This window comes from Corylus avellana, chromosome 1 (genome assembly GCF_965113065.1).
Source record: "Corylus avellana chromosome 1, dhCorAvel1.hap1.2, whole genome shotgun sequence".
In the NCBI taxonomy this organism is placed as follows: domain Eukaryota; kingdom Viridiplantae; phylum Streptophyta; class Magnoliopsida; order Fagales; family Betulaceae; genus Corylus; species Corylus avellana.
In genome coordinates, this window is record NC_142490.1 from 4,343,495 (window position 1) to 4,366,379 (window position 22,885).

The window sequence follows — 22,885 nt, forward strand, 5'->3', positions numbered from 1 at the left end:
CAGCCCCTATTATAATATCTCATCTATATTTTACCAAATACTTAATTATATTTTTAAAAATTATGTTTAAATTAATTGCATTTCAAAACTGTTCTTTTCAAACCCCACGTTTTGAAACCGCTATACCAAACGGTAAATTCCTTTTATTGATTGAATTAACTGCTTAAACCATCTATGAAAAATGTGAATACCATTTTATCTTGCTTAACCCATCAATCCGATCATCAAGTTAACAGCTGATTATTAATTCACCAGACCCAACCCCATTTTAAACCCTTTATTCTACTTTTTGGTCATAAATATACATTTTTATCCCACAATGCTGACATATCAGTCTTAACCAACTTTTAAATTTTTATTTTATTTTTTTTATTTTAATAAAGAACTGATCCAAGTGTTGATTAGAACTCTGTCATATCAGAGTTTTTTGATAAAAATGTAGTATTATTCTTAAGTTTATAAGTAGTGCTAAAAATTACATTTTTATCTTACAACAATTCTATAATGTTGAGATGGTAGTATCAACCTATGACCCGATCACTTTTTGGTTTTGCTAAATGGTTTGGATTTAAAAACTGTTGGGTCTTTCCCAAATTTACTCTAGCTAGCCCAGCCCATTTGAAACCCATCAAAAGTGGGTCTAAATTCTCGACTGTAGCTCCCATTCCAATTATGGCTCAACTACCTAACCATTCAACAGTATTTCAACTCTCAAGTCTCAACAAGAAATAGGCAGACAAAACATACATAGGCGGAGAAATTGCGCAGGAAGAGCAAGAAGGAAAAAAACAGAGAGAGAAAGAGATGGGTTTCTTCTTCGTTCAAAGATTCATACTTGCACCAGCAATTCTATGCATCATCCTGTTCACTTCACTATCCTTTGCATCACAATCAAACCTAACACCCACCACCAGGCCTTCAGCCTATGAAGTTCTCAAGGAGTACAACTTCCCTGTTGGTCTCCTCCCCAAAGGTGTGACAGACTATTATCTTGACCCATTAACAGGAAATTTCTCTGCCTCCTTTGGCGGTAGCTGTAGCTTCTCCCTTGAAGGGTCGTACCAGCTGAAGTACCAGTCCACCATCAAAGGGTATATATCAAAAGGCAAGCTCGCAACATTGGAGGGAGTTAGTGTGAAGCTCCTCTTCCTGTGGGTTAACATTGTTGAGGTCCAAAGGAACGGTGATAATATCGGATTCTCGGTTGGGATAGCAGGTGCGGATTTTCCTATTGATAACTTTGAGGAGTGTCCTCAGTGTGGCTGTGGATTGAATTGCAGTGATGAGCAGCTAGAGGAGGTTAGAACAAACCCATCTGTTTCTTCTTACTGATGGAATTGAGGAATAGAATGCTGTATTGAGAAATTTGAATTATGGGTATTTGTTTGATTTGAAATAATTGTGGTGGGTTCTGCTTAATTTGGTAAATTCTTGTTGCTTTTCCATTAAATTGTGCGTTTTATTGCTTTTCTTTGATTGTTTTATCAGTTTATCAATTGATTTGCTTTTGCTTACTACCCGATTGCTGATGGTCATAGAGAGAGGAAAAGAACCGTGACAATAATGGATATGGAAACATTTTAAACTGCAGTTCGATTGAATTTTTTATTCAGTTTCCTATTAAACTTCAAATTTTTTATTCAGTTTTCCTATTAAACTTGATCTGCGGTAATTTTGAGTTTGACGTAGAATAGTTAAACGTGATCTTTGTTTGCATATTGTTTATAATAATGCAATCAAAACAAAAGCCTACCTCCGCTCAGTTGTGCCCAATCCAACTATGTAGCTTGTCTAAGGAGGTGAGATTTGAATTGCGATAATGGACAAGTAATGAACTTTAGAGCAAATGCACTTATTTCTTTTAATAGGAAAACTGAATCAAAGAAGTATGTGCTTGAATTTGAATTCTGGGTTCTTGTCTGTTTGATGTAGTCAGTGCTTTCTTCTAAATATTATCAGTTTAGTATTCAGATTAATGTTGACGGCCTGTTGGTTGTTTGCAGTAGCTTTTTACTGCATACTATAGCCATTGGAATAATTTTTCAGCTGATCACAAACAGATTACATACACTAAATATAAGTTCCAGTTGGAATTTGTTTAACTCTGCAACTCAACTCTTTTTTCCTGAATATAAATGAAAATGTGGTGGTGATAGTTACAATTGTTCAGTTCGATTATGAGTCCTTTCCAATGAACCTGACATATACTTTGTTTCTATCATCTAGTAGCATTGTTAGGATGTTGGTTAGCTCTAGTATTTAATTTGTAGAAAATAGGTTCACTGGTATGCTACATTTGAGGTACTCAGTTTGGTATGAGAAATGCACAGAAAAGTAGCTTATTTGTTTGGAAGTGGTTTCCAGGTTTAGACAGTGAAACTTCTTATTATTGCTTTTCAGAGTTATAAAATTTAACATCAATTGCTCTTCTGCCTGCATAGTTAGTGGTACTTCCTGTATACATTGTTGTTGGCTGTAAGAATTATGAATGGTTTCATGACAGTAGTTCATGTGCATAAGTTAAATGAGAAGGAAAATAGAACATTGAACGATAAACAATACTTGTTCCTCTAGTTACTTGTAATTGAATTTCTATAGTAAAGAATTTTTGTTGGAGAAATTGAGATGAGAAAAGAAAGGAAAGATTGGAAAAAGAAGAACAGGGGAAATTAACATGGTTCGGCCATATCTGTCTATGTCCACAATGTACAAAGCCAAGGGCTAATCTTTCTTATTCACTTCCACTGAGGATTTCATGTACGATGAGCAAATATGATATGGTACAACTGTAATACGATGGTACATAATAGTACTCTTAACACTTTTTATGGTTTTGATTACTATCACAACTGTAGAGACTTGAACCTCCCATGTTATATACTAAGGCATGGGTTCTCTGCACAAGTATACAATTGTGCTGAAATTTGAGTTGCCAACCCAAGTTGGTTATCCATTTGGGCTTTTAATTTATGCATCAATATGGAATCATAACCACTTAGATGTGCCTGTTTCAACTATTGTATCTTCTTCTTTTTTTCCCTTAAAATCAAAGTTGATGTTAGCCCAAGAATTTGTTTAGTTTGACTTCTCTGTCATGTGAACTATATCAACGTCTCTTTTAACCTGAAAATAAAATGAACTAAAACTCAGCAATCAGATTTTCACCTAAATTTTGCTGCTGCACATGAATGTTTGTAGCTGGAGCTGTTAGATATAGCATGTTTCTTTCAGTTTTTTGGAAAGCCTTTTTTTTACACCAAATATTAAATGATGATTAGCTAGAACATAACTGGAAAAGTAAAAAAAAAAAATCTGTGGAGCAATCTCTTTGCCAAAAGTTGAATTTGCTTAGAGCTAAATTCTGGAAGCAATCTTTTGGCAGGATGATTTTTATTTTTATTTTTTATTTTTTTGGCTTTTTTTTTGTTCTTTTTTATAAAAGTTATCAGCCTTCCCCACGGGGAGGAATTGCTTACCACCCTTAATGCCCAGGTTTGAACCTAGTCTTGAAAGGCCTCCCTCATTTAAACAAAGGGGGGTGCCAATTGAGCCATAGCTTCACTGGAGGCTAGAATGATGATATGGGGGACGTCTTAGACTGGCTTATCACCCGATGGAGAAAAAGAAAATCACAATCCCAGACAATGCCCCTTTCTAATTTTTCTTGGAATTAGTTCAGCAGCATCTTGCAACTACATAAATGGAATTGCTTGAAATTATAAGTTCATAGGCGTAAATTGCATGATCTAACTAGTCATAAAGCATATGTGAGTCATGAGGGTTGGTTTCTGAGTCATTGTTTAGTGTTTAATAAACTATAGCCGGCTGGCATTCCATTGACTTGACTGACAGAATGCTACTTGTGCAGTCAAACTATAATTTCTTTGTACATGAATCGGGGGAATTCCTTTGAACTTGTCCTAATCTAGACTGCTAGGAACTAGATAACGGCCAATACTTAATCTAATTGTGGCTGTTCCTCACTTTCTTAAAGAATTGGAGCTTATGTTACTGAGGAAAGCATCTATGCGCTCTAAGTATGGTTGGTTTCTTGTTTATTTGCCTTTTTTCGCGGCTTTGACTTTTGGGTCATTAGTTAGGTGCCAGATAAACGACTGGTTCTTTCTTGTTTGAGGTAGTGCTTTTGTGTGTGGAATCATCCATGTTTGCAAGTTGTAAAGTCACCTTATTGCTTGAAAATTTTCCTCTTTTAAATCTGTGTGTGTGATACAAACTGCAGCTTGTGTGGTCAAACTATAATTCCTTAGTATGAATCAGGAGAATTGCTTCAGACTTACGTTAATCTAGAGTGAAAGATACAACAGCTTGTGCTTAATCTAATCGCGGCTCTTCCTCACTTCTGTAAAAGAATTGGAGCTTATGCTAGGAGAAAAGCTTCTTTATGGTCCAAATACTGTTGGATTCTTGTTTACTTGTTTGAAGTAGTCAACCGTGTTGCAAGTTGTAAAGTCACTTCATTACTAGAAAAATTCCTCTTTTAAATCTGTTTGCATGTGTCTGTGATCATTTCTGCAACCTTTGCTTGACACAAAATTTTATTGCGGTGGAGTCTTCTTGAAGTTAGAATATAGAGAGAATATTCTAGGTATATAGACCATATTTTTATACAAAATTGTGGGCTACCATGGCTTTGTATAATACTATAAGTTACAATGGTTTTGTATATTACGATGCATGTCTCAACATATTCTTATACATCTGTCTCTTGTAATCATAAATTATTCAAGTCAATATAATCAAGATATAGCCTCTCATAGGCTTCTAAGGTCGAACCAACTTAATTTTTGGGGTTTTTTTCTTTTTCTATCTTCATCTTAATTTTTTGCATTGTTTCAAATATCAATAAGTCTTACGCATCTAACTTAGATAAGAGCAGTAAGAATCTGCTTTTGGCTTGTATGGGGTGTGTTTAGTCATATGATAGATCATTATTGAATTTTGATCAAATTGTGATTTTAAAAGCCACATCATTTTTTAAGGAACGCTAAAGGGATTTCTAAAATTACTCATGTTTAGTAGCAGATTAAGCTCGCTGGTGATTGGAATAAAGCTTACTCATAGATCTGACCAATTTTTGTGGAGCATGGGCATGAATGGACATATTAATGCACCATTCACTGCACTACAAACAAGTATCATTAGGCTTCCACCTTAGTTTTATAATGATGGTGATGTTGATTTGTTTATAGATATGAGCTGAACACTTTATCTTCCACTCAAGCAAGCTTTTTTGGATTGAAGATGTGAATTAGGTTGTAGAAAGAGAGAGGAGGGTCCAAATGTTTGAGCCTATGGCTTTGTCACAGTTCCAGCCGTTCAAACATTCTGCACCAACAACCAAGTTGACTAGAATGAACTGGAACTTTGACTGCTACTGTTGTTTTTCTGTATAATTGAATTTTGAGCTTTCTTTTCAGGGAAACGTTGAAAAGAAAATTATGCTGACTTTTTTTTTTTTTAAAGCTGACTATATTGAAACTCGAACAACTTTCTCAACAGGGGTTTCAATACTTGAATATGAAGGCATCCCCTCTTTTTGAATATGTTTCAAATTTTCAAACTGGAGAGAAATAAACGTGAGGATTGTACATCGCATAATTGCATGTGTGGAAAATTGATAGACTTTGAACTTCCGGTAAATTCATAATACTACCCCTATCTCAAATTTGATTGATCGAAATATCGATTGAGTTTCTTAAAAATTTTTATTGGGCGAACCTTATCACTTCGATTGACGCAACATCAATTGACTATCAATCGAACTTCTTAAAACAATTTTTTGTATTTTTATTCACAACTTGTTCTAACTTAGTAAATATTAGAATGGAAAAATTTTCGTGAAATATAAATTCGTAACCCTCTGAATAAGCTTTCCAATACCACTGAACTTGTCTCACCAAATTCTTACCTTTATTTCTTTTTTTGCTAGAAAAAAAAATTATAATTTTTCATTGGTCATGTTTGTTTGTCTTTTTTTTCTTTCTTTTATTTTCTAATCTCAAGAAAAAATATATTAACAAAAAAAACTCAAAATACAAAACTGTTTCAACTTTTATTTCACCTCATAACATATTTTTTTTTAAAAAAAAGTAAAGAAAGAATATAATAATGCAACTCTGTTTTGTATCGGAAGTGGATGAACTATAATGATGAAGAAATTGACTCACGAAATTTCTCACGCGATGCCTTCACCACAAAAAATGCAAAATAAAAATAAAAACTAATTTAATGTTATTTTAACCCCCACCCCCACTATAAACCATTGGGCAGGCAGGATATTTCTAAACTTTGCGATTTTTGACCTAGCAAGAATGACGCGGCCATCTATGATTGGCCACCTGCAAGTTAAAATACTATACAACATTACGTGCTACCTAAGCGTCGTTTTCGTTGTCATTGGTGGAGACGTGTACCCTAATTGAAAATTACACGTGTGAAAATGAACCCTTCAAAATACGCGGTTTTCCCAAAGTTGGGAAACTTTTGGGTCTATTTGGAAAAGCCCTCCCCCACTTTTTTTTTTTTTTTTTTTTTTTTTTTTTAATAATAAAAGCGGATGATGGGAGTGCACAAACAAATTTTATAGAAAATTTTTTACAAATTAATTAACTTTTTTAAAATTTGAAGTTATCTTATATCTAATAATATTGTGCGACATTAGTTATAAAAATTTTTCTGTAAAATTTGTTTATAAATCTACCGTTCCTTAAAAGTGTTGATTAATGTAATATAAAGACTAAAAAAGTTTTATTTTAATTTTTTTGAGAAAGTAAATAAATGAGTTTGACTTTTTTAAAGAAATAAAAAAAGGAGAGAGGAGAAAGTTTTATAAGCTCTTTGTCCCAGGAGCATTCACATCACAATTCAAATTAACTTTTGATTCCTCTCAACTAAAGTAACTTTTAATGTAAAGAAAGAAAAAAAAAATTACTGCACCTTAGCCAAATCCCTTTGAATTGGTAAAAAAAAATAGGAAACTAAGGAAATTTCAACTGGACGCGGTTTGTCTTCTGTTGATTGATCATCATTCCTCGTACCAAAAAAAAATTCAATCAGAGAGAGAGAGAGAGCGCACAACTCCAGAATCCTCCACGTGACAATTTTTGCTAACATGCGCGGGACACTGTTCCTCCGCCTTTGAAGGTTTCAACCGTAATGAATTATCTTGGTAGTTGACGTAAGCTTTTGGAGAGGAGAGAGAGAGAGAGAGAGAGAGAGGAAAATGACAACCCATGTCCATCATAATTGGCTTTCCTCCTCATATTTAACTATCTAGTTTATAATCTTCATTTTGATCCCTCAAGCCCAGACGTCTTTCTCTCTCTCTCTCTCTTTCTTTCCTTCTAGGAGGTGCCTGGTTTTTCTTCTTGGGTATTTTTTTTTGGTTGGGGTAAACTAGCCTAAAAACTCTTGGAGTTTCCTTTGTTGACCCACTTTCTCTTTCTTCTTCCTCTCCTTAAGATTTAAGCCTTTTTTTCTTTAATTTCTGTAAAAATTTGAGCTTTTGATTCTTTTCTGTTCTTGTTTTTTTAGATCTAACACATACCCATCTCCTTTCTAACCTCTATTTTTCTTTAGATTTGGCAAAGTTTGTCATTTGATTACTTCATCTCAATTCAGCTCAGGAATTTTTTGGGTTCTTGTGCAGAGCCTCTCTCTCTCTCTCTCTCTCTCTCTCTCTCTCTTTTCCCTCCCTGTAAAAAGTTGTTCTTTCTTCTACCTTTCTCCAAAAAACGCCAGCTTTTTGATCCATTTTTCCTCAATTTGATAGCGACCCTTTTCCTTCTAGCCTCTTTTGGGTGTGATTTGGTGAAGAAGATGATGATGATGACAATGGAGGGGATGATGGATAAGGGGGTATTGGATGATATAATAAGGAGGCTATTGGAAGGCAAAGGTGGGAAGCAGGTGCAGCTCTCTGAGGGGGAGATCCGTCAACTCTGCGTCAACGCCAGGCAAATTTTCCTTTCTCAGCCCAATCTCCTTGAGATTCATGCCCCCGTTCGCATATGTGGTCAGCTCTCTCATCCTCTCTCTTGTTTTATCTGATGATGACATTGAATTATGCAATTACAGGAAGTTTTTTCTATACTGTTCTTGTCGTGGATGCTTACATATTGTCTTGGATGTACTATGAGGGAGATGAAATTATGGATGATTGGTTGAAAATCTTGGTTTCATATAGTTTGGTTTATATAAATTTTTAGATGAATCTTATATGGGTTTGGATAATTTAAAGATTATTCGTTTAATTTGTTAATGTCATGGTGTGGCAATTTTGTACCCTTCGGTTGAACTAAGGTCGTGTAGCTATTTAAATTCTAAGTGGGAAGGCATTTTGGATTGATTGGCGGCTTGAAAGGGTTGTTAAAATGAATGTTAAGCTTTCTGAGGGCAGGGACATTGCATTGTGTTTATTTCTGTTATGAGGATTAACTAATTATGCCATTCAAATTGTACATACCAATTGCCACTTGCTGTGGATTATCACCTTACAGCTTGTTTTTACAAATCAGAGGGCAGAACTCATACATGAAATGCAACAAAATGGCGTGCAATTTGTATTAATTATGGTTTGTCTGTCTTGCTCTCCCTGATCCTAATATTGCAGGCCTCTTACAGGTGACATACACGGACAATACCAAGATCTACTGAGGCTTTTTGAATACGGTGGCTACCCGCCTTCCACAAACTACCTCTTTCTTGGGGATTATGTAGATCGAGGCAAGCAAAGTTTGGAGACAATATGTTTGCTACTGGCCTACAAAATTAAATATCCTGAAAAAGTCTTCCTGTTGAGAGGAAACCATGAAGATGCAAAGATCAACCGGATTTATGGGTTTTATGACGAATGTAAAAGGAGGTTTAATGTTAGGTTATGGAAAATATTTACCGACTGCTTTAATTGTTTGCCTGTGGCTGCAATCATTGATGACAAGATACTCTGTATGCACGGGGGACTCTCCCCGGAGTTGCAAAATTTGGGTCAAATAAAGGAACTTCCAAGGCCTACCGACATCCCAGATAGCGGTCTTCTCTGTGATCTGCTTTGGTCTGATCCTGATCCTAATATTGAGGGCTGGCAAGATAGTGATCGAGGTGTCTCATGTACTTTTGGACCTGATAGGGTTGCCGATTTTTTGGATAAGAATGAACTCGACCTCATTTGCCGAGGTCATCAGGTAAGGCAATAAAAGCCTCTTTTTCATGCTTATTCTGTATAGCAGGCCCTATGTTTGGCAGTACGATCCAACCCTCTGGGATGAAGCCATGTACCTTTTAAATAGAATATGACAATTATGGTTTTGAAACAGCCATCCTACAGAAATCTTTAGGGCATTTGTATCCTGGAAAATTATCAATTTTATTTAATACCTAGTGATTTGATTATCTTTCTACCGTTGAAGCTTATTATTTCAGTAATTTTTATTTCTTTCTATCAAATATGAGATTAATTTGTATTAAGGATTTTGTGAAAAGTACAAATTTAGTAAGCACTCAAATGCTCGTAGGTTTTCAAGCAAATGCGAATGAACACATTGCATTTTATGGTTCTAAGCATCCTTCTGCAAATGCATACTGCCATCTTCAGTGAAATTGCTGCTAGCCTGATCTTGATTCAACTGGTCCAATTGAAAACGTTTTTAAACTTATTGCAGGTGGTGGAGGATGGATATGAGTTTTTTGCTAAACGAAGACTAGTCACAATATTTTCAGCTCCTAATTATGGGGGAGAATTTGACAATGCAGGTGCTCTATTGAGTGTTGATGAATCTTTAGTGTGTTCGTTCGAAATAGTGAAACCACTTGATAGTAAAGCATCAACAAGCGGGTCTAAGATGAAACTTAAAAAGGTATATCTTCATTTATTTACATTTCTTACTTTTTGTCTCCTTTGTCGAAGTATTGAAACATATGGTTCTTAACATGTGATATAGTCTCACTACTGAACATAGATACTTACCTGAAGTTTCTGCTGTCTTTTTCTCGTCTTTGTTTGGATAGCCCCCTAAAGCTGGAAGCATGTGATTATTTGGAAGATTCCTTCTGTTCAGATAGGAGATACAAGTGATACAGCAAGCTCATTCATGTTAGGGTTTGAAATATCTATTAGCTGACAGGCTTGGTGAACAAGAAGCATGACCTTCATCATATTGGAGCTTGCACTGGAAATTGTTGTAAGAAACTGTAAATTGACGACGCATGCTATCTTCTGTGCAGAAGCAGAGATTTTCGCTTTGAACACCTTTTGGCCACTTACTGTATTTGCATATTAGTGTGCAGTTTGTGAGTGTACTGATTTGAGAATAGCCTGCTTGATTTTTGCGCATATTTGTATATTTGGTCCCATATGTGGTATGTTCAAGAGGCAACTTATTGGTCAAACACTTGTTCAAATAGTGGATTACATGAATGACTTCTAATTGAACTTTTATTTTGGATTTTGCCATTGGACATTATGCTCCTTTTGCTTACTGAAATCAATTAGATGAATGATTCAGACTTCAGAGGATAACAAACAGGAAATATAACAACATACTGGGAATTGCCTCAATAAGTAAATCCTCTAATCCTAAGTCTTATGAAGAAGTCGTGGAGACAAGGATACATTACTTGCACTGTTGCACAAGCACAAGAGTAAAAGGTTCATCATGTTGGGAGTGAAAGGCAGAAGAGGATCCTTAAGCCATGGATGAGTTTAATAGGTGGCAGAAGTATACTGCTCAAGCAACTTTAGGAAGATTGTTATATACTATATTTTTATTTATAATTATCTAATAATGTTAACGTGACACTCTAAATCAATCATTAAGTTTTTTTTTTTATTTTATGAAAAATTAATTCAAAAGTTAATTAGAACATCAGCGTTGTTAGATGAATATTTAAATCTTCTTTCAAAGACTTCTGGCATAGCCCAACGGAATTTACTCTACTGGAGGCTTCTGCACCTGCTGACACTAAAAGGATTTTCAACAATCTTAATAGAACGCAGACACCCAAAATAAAAAACTCATTTTCAAGACATGAGCTCAGAATGTTTAACATCTAGATTAAACAACCTTCAAAAATCGAAACTTTTTTTTTTTTTTCTGAATAACGAAATAAAAACAGCCAAAAACATTCATCTGTAATATTATAACAATAAGTTCAGGATTCGCATGTAATTGACAAACGACTATTTACGTTCACAAAGGACAGTCATCTTCTACTTCCTTTCCTATTTCCTTGATTAGTAGCAAACTTCTTGTCATTCATCTGGGCTTCCAGCTTCCTTGCAGTGCGCTGAATAGCTGCAAGCTTCTGGCGATGGCTATGACTCTTTCTTTTGCTGCATGATAAATAACAATTATAAGCAGAAGATCAATGCTCCCCTAACAACAGAGAATTACTAATGATAAGCCCTTATCAGAATTTCTTACTGAAAGGATCACATCAACAAATTACATATGGAGATTTACTTCCAAGACAAAAATAATAATTTTAGATGCTACACATATTTGAAGAAAAAGAACCAACTGTTAATCTCATCTCATCTTCTCTGCAACTTTATAATCAAGGAGGGCATAGATAAGAGAATAAGAAATGGGACATGAACAGGACTTAATATGATGAATAAAAGGCGAAGAAAAATAAGCTAGGGGAAGAAACCAGCAAGCTCATAAACTTCAGCAAGTTTCAAAGAATATTACAATGAAAATTTGATCTCAGATGGATGGATTGGTCTGACCTTATAAATAATAAACCTGCTGTAAGAACCATCCCTCCCACTGCCCAAGAAACTCTTTCGCTAAATGGCATCACTCTCGCCCATCGCTGGAAATCTTCAAACAACCCCAAAATTTCCGCTCTCTGGGGCACCTCAGAATGTGAAGGCCTCCATGAATCAGCAATGGAATCTAGACTGGCTTTACCACCATAGCAAGATGTGTCTTCCGTGCTAATGTACATTTCATCAGATGGGTTAACAGCAAAACCAGCAGCACGGCAGAGCTCTGTGCCATTGGATACCCATTCAGAAGCCCTACCACAGACAAAGTCCTTTACTCCACATGGTGCTAGAACCTAGCAGGTAAATTCTAATCAGAACATGTTTTTTCTTCTTCTAGCATTCACAAGGAGAAAAGTTCAATGCAAATTTTTATGTTACAAATTTCCACTAAAAGATTACCCATATCCCTGGAAAACACTAAAAGGGGATGGCAAAGCACAATAAATCATATATCCAACCCAAAAGCTCTCAACTCCCACTGGATATAGGTAACAAAATCACAGGAAGCATTCTTGGCACCGTCAACAAGGCTCATTTCAAAAAGATGTCAAAAAAAATGTGGACCACATGTTTATTAGATCACTGTATAGAGGATATCCTAGTTCTAGACGGACTAAATCAAGTGAAATTCCATACCCCCCAGAAACCCTTTTCTGCATGCATATACGCCAATTACCTATCATTCTGACCTTTAGATAAATTTTTCAGGGTAGAAGTGAAAAAGTTATCCACATACCTGGGTCTTTGCATCCATAGAGAAATAAGCATTAGCGCAAGTCTCATAGACTCTGTGACAAAAGGAGCTGCATATCAGTGGAGGTCCAGGCTGAACACCTACACGTGGATCACAGATTGAACATTCCAATAGTTCCCATAAGTGCAAGCATTCTTGGCTGGCTTCTCCTGTTGAAGCCAGACGTCTAACAGATAGCAATGCAGGATGTGTCTGGGCCACATCGCAGCAAGTCTTTCTGCGGAACACCCTACAGAGGGTCAAATCTTTGGTTCCTTTGCTTACCTTTTTTGGAGGTTTTCCTTCAGATGAGAAAGGTGGAAAGCGACCACCTTGGGAGACACACACTCCATCAGGTTTACCTACATTAAAACAGATTTAATGAAATTTCAACACTTTAATTACATGTAGGAACTTTCAGTATCAAAAGCCTCAATTTCTTCTTCTTCCTTTTTTTCTTGTACAAAAACTATGAGAAAACTTCAACTTGAGAATGACAAAAGCTAGTATGTCTTACAGAAGCTGACTCAAAATCATTTAAGATGCATTCACCAAAAGTATTAGGTCAGGACCTCATTTCACTAGGGTGATTAGTTCAAGACTTCAGGGGAATGAAAATTTTTAACTCATAAAGACGACTTCCATTGAGCAATAACAAATAAAATTAAGGGAGATTAGTTCAGGGCCCCCTTGTGTTTTTTACAATTTTGAATTTAAGGCTTCAGTTTTTAATTTGATAGATTCAAGACCTGACTTTGGCCTATTCTAAATTTGAGATCTCCACCAACCTTTTCCGTCAAATAGATAACAAAAATGACTGAAAATAAAATTATATCCTCAAATTAATTTTTTTTTTCTTGACCAAAAAAGAAAAGAAAATATAAGTAGGATTGCAGCCTTCTGAGGAGGTGGCTCACGACCACTACCACCCCTCCGAGGTGGTAGCTCATGACCACTACAACCCCCCCAAGGTGGTGCCTGGTTGCCACACCGTGTTCTCTTTTTCTTTTCTTTTTTTTTTCTCTTTTTATCTAAGGACATAATGTCTTTTCAGTCATTTCTATTATATATTTGACAGAAAGGCTGACAAAAGTCTCGAATTTAGAAGGGGTCCAAACTCAAATTTTGAATCTATCAATTTTTTTCTATTATGAATAGTAATTTTGTTGAAAAAAAGAAAATAGCTCTCGTACACGAAAAGTATACAAGAGAGCCGAACACCCTATGGGCTTCTAATCTATCAAATTGAAAATTGGGATCTTAAATCAAAATGACCAAAAACACAGGAAGGTCCTGACCTGATTTCTCTAAATTAAATCCAAAGTTTTGTCCCAGCGGCACTCAGATCCCATGCTTATTTAAAAATACAAAATAATAAAATTACACCCCCACCTACAGAATACAACATACATTAGAGCATCTACAGAGACGAAAGGTCAAGGCCACTTTAATTGCTGCTCATTTAGGAGATAGCTATAATTTATCAAACTAAAAGGGCAGCCCAACAAACATTTGTACAGCATAAACGAAAGAAGAAAGAAGATTGAAGTTTCATAAAGCAAGATACGGCAAATCCACAAAGAAAAACTGTACATCAGTACATGAACAGTAACAAACACACTTTTTTTTAGCAGTCACTACAGAAAACAAGTTTACGGTAGCTAAACCTGTCTAAATTTCTATACCTAATCACTGCATGGATATATTTCCTAAACTTGTCTAAAGTCTGTGGCAGCTTAATAAAATAAATCCAGAAAAAACAAATGCAACCTTACAACATTAACCGCAGTACTGCAACCAACATTAAAGCATCATTTTTTGCAACATGCATCCAGAACTTTAAAAAAAAAAACACACACACACACCAGCAAACTTCATAGGGACTGCAGAAAACAATTTAAACATGCAAATAACTTTATGATTTTAGAAAATTGCTTGTTTTCAGGTTCAAAGGAAGTAATAAGATCTCCTATGATGGATTTTCTACAGGCTTTTCTCCCAACTAAAGAGCAATGTCTGCAGGATTGTCATCTAATATATGAGCAACGATGTTTACTATGAAAATCCAATGCATAAAAAGATTTTCCATCGCATTCCTGTTGTTTATTTCCCAACCAACAGTTTTTGTGCGCCACAACTATGACTCTTAAGTTCTTGATAAATTAGTACCCAATAGAAACAAACCTCACCTAAAGTGATCCCAATAACACAATTACTGACCTCAGCCGAGGTAAGGTTTTCATTGGTCACAGGCCAGTACAACATAAAGCATAAGTTCTCCAAATTCTTTTCTTCTCTTCCTCCTAAGTTCTCTCAGAGCAATATGTGAACAAATTCCAAACTATGCACTAAAATTCTAAAGTAAACATACTTGATTTTCAACACCTATTAAAGAGTTAACCGAATGCTTTAACCCATAAAATAAATAAAATAAAAACCTTAGTCAAATAAAAAAACACATATTTGTTGCCAATGAGATTGGTACACCTATAACAGCAAATTTTGATACCCAAATGGTTATAAGAGAAAAACGTCTCATTGGGAGGCACTAAATCGCAAATCTGGAAAAAGATAAAACCTTGACAGAGAAATAGGAGCTTACCAACGGAAAAGACGAGGAGAAGATTGAAAAAGATCAGAGAAATCAGAAACCCACAATCCATTTTCTTCGTTCTGTCCCTCTCGGACTGAGTTGAGGGACTTTGTTATTCCAGGGCAGTGGTTGACAAACCTGGCTGACTATGGCGCAAAAGGAATTCCCAAACACACAGTTAGGTTCCTGTTTTGATGGCCCGATTACCCAGAATATCCATAAACCCGATATAGGCCCGCCTGTGAGTTGCGTTGGATGGGCCACTTGGCCCATGAGCTTCTCTCAAATTTTAATAGTTTTCTTTTTCAATAAAAACAAGAGGCTATGTTATGAAATATGAATCAATTTTTTTGGAATGAAGATTATTTTTTTATATTTATGCGATAATTAAATTTAAAATAATTTTAATTATAATTAATTTATGTAAAAAGTAAAAAATGAAAATATATCGTAGCTTTTGCTATATGGATTTTATATTCTAGTTGGCTAAAATGCGACCATATCCTCTTCCCATATCACGGGAAATGCTAGGTGTTCTTCTAATATTTTTTTAGTGTTCTCTTAATTGTGATGTGGCTTTTAAAATCACCAATAGATTAAAAGTCAATAATGATAATCTCAAATTCAACGATAATTTTAAAAGTCACATCACAGTTGGGAGGATACAAGAAAAATATTAGAAGAACACCTAGCATATCCCCCCATATCACATACATGCAAAAAAATCTTTTACCTCAACCCCATAAAAAAAAAATTAAAAAAAATGACAAAGCCACTTGCAAAGTAATGACCGCCTAATTTTGTAAGAAAAATGTTAAATTTACGACTCTTTTACAATGTTATGTGTAAAATGTTAAATATTTTTTAGTGGCGGTTGGGACTCCACTAATTAAATCAAGAAAGTGTCACAAGAGACTGATAGATTTATTTTGGTGGAGTTGGGCATTAATGATGGCTCCAATTGGTGGCACTTTACAAACAATTTGTGTGGTTGAAATCCAACCAATAATACTCCAAAGATGGGAAGGTTTCCTTTTTTTCATGATGTGATTATTTATTGGTCAGAAATATTATATAAGACATTTATGGCCCAACAATTCTTAGTGGTTGCATTTTGCAAATTTAATGCCATTGGCCATTGCATAGCTCCAAGGGTGCCATCCAAGTATAGTGACTACTGATTGAATGTGTGTTCTTATGAGGATACCACTAAATCAATTGAGCACATGGTAATGGGAGATGGGATCCATGTGTGTAGGTGTACTACTGCCTTCCAATTAAGATGATTAAAGCAAGTTGGCCCATTTATATTTAATAAATGTTAGATACTATAATTTTATTTAACATTTTATGTAATAAGCTTAGCATGGTACTCTCAGTTAATCATTATTAAATTTTTTTAAAAAAATCATTATTTGATTTCAATATTATTAGACAATTATAAGATAATAATATAATATCGAGCATTACTCTTTTTTTAAATTGCTTTTTTCGATTTAGCTTATTAAATTAATATTTGTCTTTAGAATGTGATAGACATATGTTCTTAGACCATATAATTTTTTGTTTTCTTATACATTAATCTTCATCCATGTGAGGAAATTCCATAATTTCTTCATTTTCAATCTCTCTTTTTTTTTTTTCCTTTTTCCTTTTTTTTCTTTCTTTCTTTCTTTCTTTCTTTCTTATTGAAAGAGGGAAAAGGGTTACGAGGGAGGATCATTCCCATTTCTGATCCGAATGAAAAAGAGAATAAGGGACCTCGTGGGAATGCTTCCAAAAACATAATTTCTTCATTTTCAATGTCAATGGTGGTATAATTAGGTTGGTGGCCCAAACACACCTTCTTTTTTTTTTTTTCCTTTTTGGAGAGAAAAAAGAGAACAACCAATGATAACCGATGAGAAGGGTTACCATGAGGTGATAATCAAGGGGACGAAAACTCAACAAAAATTTATATAATATCTGTGGGATAAAGTTTTTCTTCAAACTAGGTTTGAAGAATTTTCTTAAATCTAATCTATAAAAGTTACATGTATTTCTTGAACATGTGAGATGCACATTTTTTTTAATAGTAAGGACAAAGTTGGAATATATTTTACTAAAAACTCATGCGCATTTCACATATTATTAAAAAAATGGACACATGTCACTTTTATGGACTAGGTTGAAAAAAATTCCTTAAACCCAGTTTGAAGAAAAACTTTGTCTATATTTGCGCACCATAATTTATATTTCGATCTTTTTAACCAGTATTTATATTTGTTAAGTTATTTCCCTTTCTTTCTTTTTTTTTTAAAATTTTTAAAATTAGTTTCATCAAAATAGGACTTCAACAATTTGTTTTATGATTAGAAATTAATTGATGAAAAGAAGACACAAGCGATGACGTGGGCCCGTTACATGATTATCATAAAACTGGATCAATCAATTTAAATGTACTGATTTGTATATAAAATACAAATATATTATACAAAAGTACTCCATAATGTTTCAGTATCCATATTTATCATAAACTATTCATAAACTCCTAGTAACCCCAGCTTAAAACATTGACAACTCTAATTGATTGCAAGATTAGACAGATCCACAATTAAATTATATGGCCAACATGCACCATGTCAAGTCCATCACACGATTAAGACACCATATTAAATTTTTTTTTTTTTTTTTTGACACGATATTTAATTGAAGCGGCATGCTATGCCCCCTAAAAAAAAAAAAATGGAAAAGGGATATAAGCATTAAAAAAATAAAAATTGGGATGGATTTTCAAATAACATATCCAAATTAAAAATACAATATAAAATTCCAACTAAATAACAAGAAATGAGCCAAAAAATGGCCCAAACGTTTGTATCTTGAACAAAAGCCAATAAATGAGCCATTAAAAGCGATGACCAAAACAAAAAGGACATCGAAAGAGATACAAACCTCAAAAAATTCTTCAATTCTTTTGAAAAATAATACGAAATACTTACTTTTAAATATCTCTTAACCACAATTAAGGGTGGTAGTTCAATGATCTCAAGGGAATCTCCATGAGATTGAACATGCACTAGGGCCTGGGTTTGACTTCCGCAATAGAAATCTCTTAAACTATTAGTGTTAGTCACTTTGAGTCCTATTAATGCCCTGATGGGCAGGTGTTAAGCTATGACTCGGTCAGTTTTGAGGGAGCGCCTGTTGTTCTCACCGTCTAGGACCCTTCTGAGTGGTGCCCCGTGGGTTGATGCTACTATAGTCACGCTCAAGTAGGATAGCTACAATTAGCCTCCCCCTCCAACCTTTTTATTTAATAAAATAAAAAAATAAAAAAATAAAAATCTCTAAACCCTTATGAAACCCTGGCCTCCTGGAACAACAACCTCGAATAATTGCTATGCCCTAGTTGCTGTCCCGAGCAATCAGATTCTGGTGCCTTAATGGGCCCAACAATTACCCATTACAGAATAAATGGGCCTACCAATTATGTAATGATTGATCGGTCTTGATTAACAATTGTATTTACCTTAAGATGAGAATAAGCTTTTTGTCCCACAGGGTTGGTTGTCTACTGTCACGCGAGTATATCTGCATTGTTAACCAATGTTTGAATCTTCAAAATTACTTGGTGCTTGCGTAGGGAACAATTCAAAGCTAATTTGTTAGCTTGCTAAGTTCTAATAATTGAAGTCGCAGATTTTATATTATTTTCATTTGCTTATGTATGTTACTTATCTCAAGTGATATAAGAGTTGCCATTATCCCGATTAGATGGCCAACTATCGAAGAGTAGCAACTTTACTAACGACGTTAATCGTGAGGGAGAGGGTCTTTTGAGAGCCAAATTTTTCGAGTTTCAATGTGCGACCTTGCAAGCACATGGCGTTCCACAAACTCCAAGACACAATTGTTAAATTGACAAGAACACATTCAAATTCGTGGTGATGACAGGGTTAGTGACAACAATAAGATTCATGATTGACCTCTTTATAATTGTAAGTCTAAGCCTATAAATAGGTATCAAAACTACGAAGAGAATTTAAGTGACAAAAAAGATGACGATGATACTGTTAAGTTGGCCGTAAAACCGGAGCCATAGTTAGCTAAACAATTGATGGAGACATAATATCCTAGTTGTAGACCTTCCATTGTCGACTCCACAACAATTGCAAACTACCAACCAAATTCAAGAAGTCTTTAGTAGGGATTAGGATCTCCTACAATTTCTTTAAAATTCTAGATTATCAAATTATGCAATTTTAGCCATTTTAATGCATCTAAACGCTTGAAAAATGACATCTATTAAAAATGTGGTGTGTTACAATTGAAAATTAAGTATGTTTTCATCAAATTCTTGTTCTCTATGTTGTAAGAAACGCCTCTATAAAAGTGAAAAGAAAGCATTTTAAAATGAAAATTCTTTTTGGTCATCTCAATTAACATTACCACATTTTTCATATGTATCATTTTTCAAGCGTTTCGATGCTTAAAAGGGCATAAATTACGTAATTTGATAATCTAAAATTTTACAAAAATGGTAAGAAATCCCCATCCATATTTAAATGGACCCTAACAATTAGTTTCTTTCCTCTCGAAGCCTTGTATGATTGTGTGGTAAAGGGAGTTGAATAATAATCAGTTTTTTTTTTTTTTTGAATATTAGTAAATTTCAAGCTTCTTGCTTTTTCAAAGCTCTAATTTGAGCTTGTTAAGTTTTAAAAATTGAAGACAGATCTTCTGTTCTTTCATTCACTTTTGCCACGTCAGTTAACCATATGTTAATCTTACACACAATCAAAACATAAAATCATGACAAGTAATGTGACAATCATGTTAATAGACACAATTAAAATGTTACATATATAATGACCAGAACCATTTTATGATAAATGAATAAAACAATCATGCATTAGTATATTCATCCAAAAAAAAAAAAAACAAGAATCTTGGCCATTAGACATCAACCAACATTCCTTCACAATATCGAATGATACCCCCAACATTTTGATAGGCACATTTTAACCGACGAATAAAAGTACCTACTTTACAGAATCTTCAGCCATTATCGGATCGGAGATCAGCCAACATATATATATATATATATAATCTCATTATTGATTCCCACCCACTGCCCTCCCATTTTGATGGCCACATTCCAACACAGCTGCATTGTTCCAACTTTAGCAAACAAATATATATCCATCCTAGGATCTAAGTTTTCAACATGTTGTTCCACCCACAAACAGATGAGAGACACACAGGTTTTTTCGATGAACAATGAACAATATGCTATTTAGTCATTTGTCACACTGCTATCTGACGTGACCGTTACAGTCGAATAGCAGTCTAAATAAACTGAGAAAAGCCTCATTGATCTACGTTTAGCAAACAAAATCCATGCAAGAATCAACGCCATTAACATGCTGCTCCGACAAACATCCGACACAGAGAGAGAGAGAGATCTTTCTTATTCCAACAAAACAAACACTCTTAACACACAACAAACCACAGACGACACAACAGAAAGTAGTGTATATACAGACAGCGTAGTACATGCATTACCACCACCTCTACACGATCGATCACGTCGATGATCTTACAAGCTAGGTTCGCTACATAGCATTATCTACAAAGCTACATAAACAAACCATACAGCAGCCGCATACCCACCTACCTAAATACACATATAACAACATCATGCATACACCCCACATACAAAAGTCCCAACAGCTAGCTTTTTTCAGCTTACATCGTACGTACGAGAAAAACAGGCTCACAGCTCACACGTCGTAAGAAGAAGGAGTGCTCCTTGGTCCAACCGGGCTCGCCTTCTCGTACGCGTCCGAGGTTGACCTTCTTCTGAATCGAAACGACTCTGATCTACCTCCTTCAAACAACAATCACCAACATGATTAACCCAACTAAATTATAATTATAATGCTATTAAGATTTAAGACTCCTTCCAAGAAGGGCAACATGAATTATTTATGTTGGCGATATTTTCACCTGCACCTAACCCTAGACCCATATGATAATACCCATGATGCATTATTGTACGTTGATAAGGACGCGCATGTCATTTCCCCCACAAACACCTACATAACTGCTCCCACCTAATATTGCATTTATCATTTATATCATTTTCCGCGAAAAAGTGGGCACCACCGTTAAATGACAAAAAACACCCTCGTGGAGACTTCTAGAGGACGCTCCATCCACTTTCTCCGGAGAATAAAAAAGTACCCCCAAGAGTTCAGGGGCATTATCCGTCTTTTCGGATGGAAAAATGAAATACTATCTATCAAGTACTATTATCGCTTACCAGATAAAGGGGACACCGGAGGTGTAGATCCCGCGGGCGACGCCGGAGGAGACCCGTTTTGGTACCCAGGTGGCTTTATTATCATGATGCTGCGCGTGACTCTCTTCGCCTCCTCCGAAGGATCTTCACCGTACGATCTCGCGTTCCCGCCATCAGATTCTGATCAACACCAATCAATAGAAATCCCCCGTCAGATAATAGAAAAAGGCCCAACAAATCTCCGCCGTCGGATTAAAGCAAAATTCACTTTATTTGTTGCTCCTCCTTTCACCTCGGAGTATTAACACGAACTACGTTGTAACATGCGCTAAAGTGCGCTAGGGGCTCATGATCCCCAAAGATACGCTTATAGAAAATCAGAGAGAAATTCAAAATATAATAATTCATTAAAAAAGTTCCAAGTTTTAGCCGTCAGATTATGATAAATTGAGCACAGAAAGATCTGAGCCATCCGATTGGAATAATTTCGTTTCCACAACTTTGTTTTAGTTCGTTAATTGGAACATAATGTTTATAGCGTCCGGTAAAGTACGCTTCCGGCTTAAGATAGCAAAACGCTGCGTACCCTTGGCGGAGTTCGATCTGAAGGAGAAGGTCGAGTGCTTCCGGAGCTTTCCGAGGCCGTTATCCGGCCGCGGTCCCGCGAGGGTGTCGTCCCACAGCTGGTCAAGTAGGCCCATGGTGCACGCTAGCCAAGATGGCGCACGTTAGCTGAAAAAGCAGGCGTACCTATATGAGACCCCGATAGTCGGAATAGAGGAAGAAGAGCAGAGTGGGGAGCATATTTAACGACGAAATGGGGCGTTAAAGGTCGAGCAAGTCTGAGGAGCAGAGGACGATCTGGGCCGTGGATCTAGATCAATTTGAAAGTGATGACGTGGCAAGTGGATCGAGTAGCACGTATTAGAGATAAGATCGAATTGACAGAGGTGGGCCCCGAGGGCTCGTAGACTTTTATAGGAATTAGGAGGACAGGTGGCACGTGGCTTTCGAAGCGATGTGAGAGGGCATGTCACGTGATGGGTGGGTCAGTTTAATTTCATAGTCGAGAATGCCACTGACTTTTTTGGAATGAGACGCGAATGGCCTTAAAGTTGCGTGGAATTGCAAAGAGTTACCAGTCTAGATTCTACTTCCTATATGATAGCCGCCGTACGATATGTTCAATTTGTTGTCGCGGACTCGCGATAAACAGATCGGATGTGTGACCTTTTCTTATAGGCTTATAGCATTACCAATTTATCACACTGTTTTTTTTTTTTTTGTTTTTTTTGGGTATTATCAAAAACAAGGAAATCCAAAATAAATAATGGTGGGGTTCCTACACTTAACCCTAGCTGAATCCATAAAGTGATTAGAAAATGGGTCTAAACATGGGCTTGATCCATAACGATTTTGGATTAACAAAACTAGTGGTTTGGTAGCAATAAGGTTTTGATTGATCTGAACCGAATATTGAAG

General features: G+C 35.6%; 4 protein-coding genes across 4 annotated transcripts; 2 read left to right on the forward strand and 2 right to left on the reverse strand.

The window, feature by feature from the left end:
• The first annotated feature begins 684 nt into the window (after positions 1-684).
• LOC132171859 (uncharacterized protein At5g01610) lies at positions 685-1,514 on the forward strand. Its single transcript, XM_059583271.2, has one exon. The coding sequence runs from the start codon at positions 805-807 to the stop codon at positions 1,330-1,332; it is 528 nt and encodes a 175-aa protein (XP_059439254.1). The 5' UTR covers positions 685-804; the 3' UTR covers positions 1,333-1,514.
• A 5,728-nt stretch (positions 1,515-7,242) lies between these two features.
• Positions 7,243-10,481, forward strand: LOC132170534 (serine/threonine-protein phosphatase PP1). Its single transcript, XM_059581544.2, has 4 exons — positions 7,243-8,035; positions 8,644-9,203; positions 9,681-9,875; positions 10,027-10,481. Exons 1-4 carry the CDS (start codon positions 7,840-7,842, stop codon positions 10,048-10,050), a joined length of 975 nt encoding a protein of 324 aa, XP_059437527.1. The 5' UTR covers positions 7,243-7,839; the 3' UTR covers positions 10,051-10,481.
• Positions 10,482-11,124: 643 nt separating this feature from the next.
• LOC132170866 (folate receptor family protein) lies at positions 11,125-15,301 on the reverse strand. The gene is made up of 4 exons (XM_059582001.2): positions 15,127-15,301; positions 12,528-12,886; positions 11,750-12,084; positions 11,125-11,350 (listed from the first exon to the last, which is right to left on the reverse strand). The coding sequence occupies exons 1-4, from the start codon at positions 15,185-15,187 to the stop codon at positions 11,221-11,223; spliced, it is 885 nt and encodes a 294-aa protein (XP_059437984.2). The 5' UTR covers positions 15,188-15,301; the 3' UTR covers positions 11,125-11,220.
• A 5,247-nt stretch (positions 15,302-20,548) lies between these two features.
• Positions 20,549-22,186, reverse strand: LOC132171828 (Dormancy/auxin associated family protein). The gene is made up of 3 exons (XM_059583230.2): positions 21,990-22,186; positions 21,425-21,583; positions 20,549-20,989 (listed from the first exon to the last, which is right to left on the reverse strand). The coding sequence occupies exons 1-3, from the start codon at positions 22,102-22,104 to the stop codon at positions 20,883-20,885; spliced, it is 381 nt and encodes a 126-aa protein (XP_059439213.1). The 5' UTR covers positions 22,105-22,186; the 3' UTR covers positions 20,549-20,882.
• Between the last annotated feature and the right edge of the window lie 699 nt (positions 22,187-22,885).

Coding starts and splice junctions, on each gene's coding strand:
- LOC132171828 (XM_059583230.2), bottom strand. CDS start 22,104: ATGGGCCTACTTGACCAGCTGTGGGACGACACCCTCGCGGGACCGCGG. Junction 21,584..21,989: donor CAGATCGAACTCCGCCAAGG/GTACGCAGCGTT, acceptor GGTGTTGATCAG/AATCTGATGGCGGGAACGCG. Junction 20,990..21,424: donor TCCGGTGTCCCCTTTATCTG/GTAAGCGATAAT, acceptor TGTTGTTTGAAG/GAGGTAGATCAGAGTCGTTT.
- LOC132170534 (XM_059581544.2), top strand. CDS start 7,840: ATGATGATGATGACAATGGAGGGGATGATGGATAAGGGGGTATTGGAT. Junction 8,036..8,643: donor TGCCCCCGTTCGCATATGTG/GTCAGCTCTCTC, acceptor GGCCTCTTACAG/GTGACATACACGGACAATAC. Junction 9,204..9,680: donor TCATTTGCCGAGGTCATCAG/GTAAGGCAATAA, acceptor AACTTATTGCAG/GTGGTGGAGGATGGATATGA.
- LOC132171859 (XM_059583271.2), top strand. CDS start 805: ATGGGTTTCTTCTTCGTTCAAAGATTCATACTTGCACCAGCAATTCTA.
- LOC132170866 (XM_059582001.2), bottom strand. CDS start 15,187: ATGGATTGTGGGTTTCTGATTTCTCTGATCTTTTTCAATCTTCTCCTC. Junction 12,887..15,126: donor TCTCCTCGTCTTTTCCGTTG/GTAAGCTCCTAT, acceptor GTTTTAATGTAG/GTAAACCTGATGGAGTGTGT. Junction 12,085..12,527: donor CTATGGATGCAAAGACCCAG/GTATGTGGATAA, acceptor TTTACCTGCTAG/GTTCTAGCACCATGTGGAGT.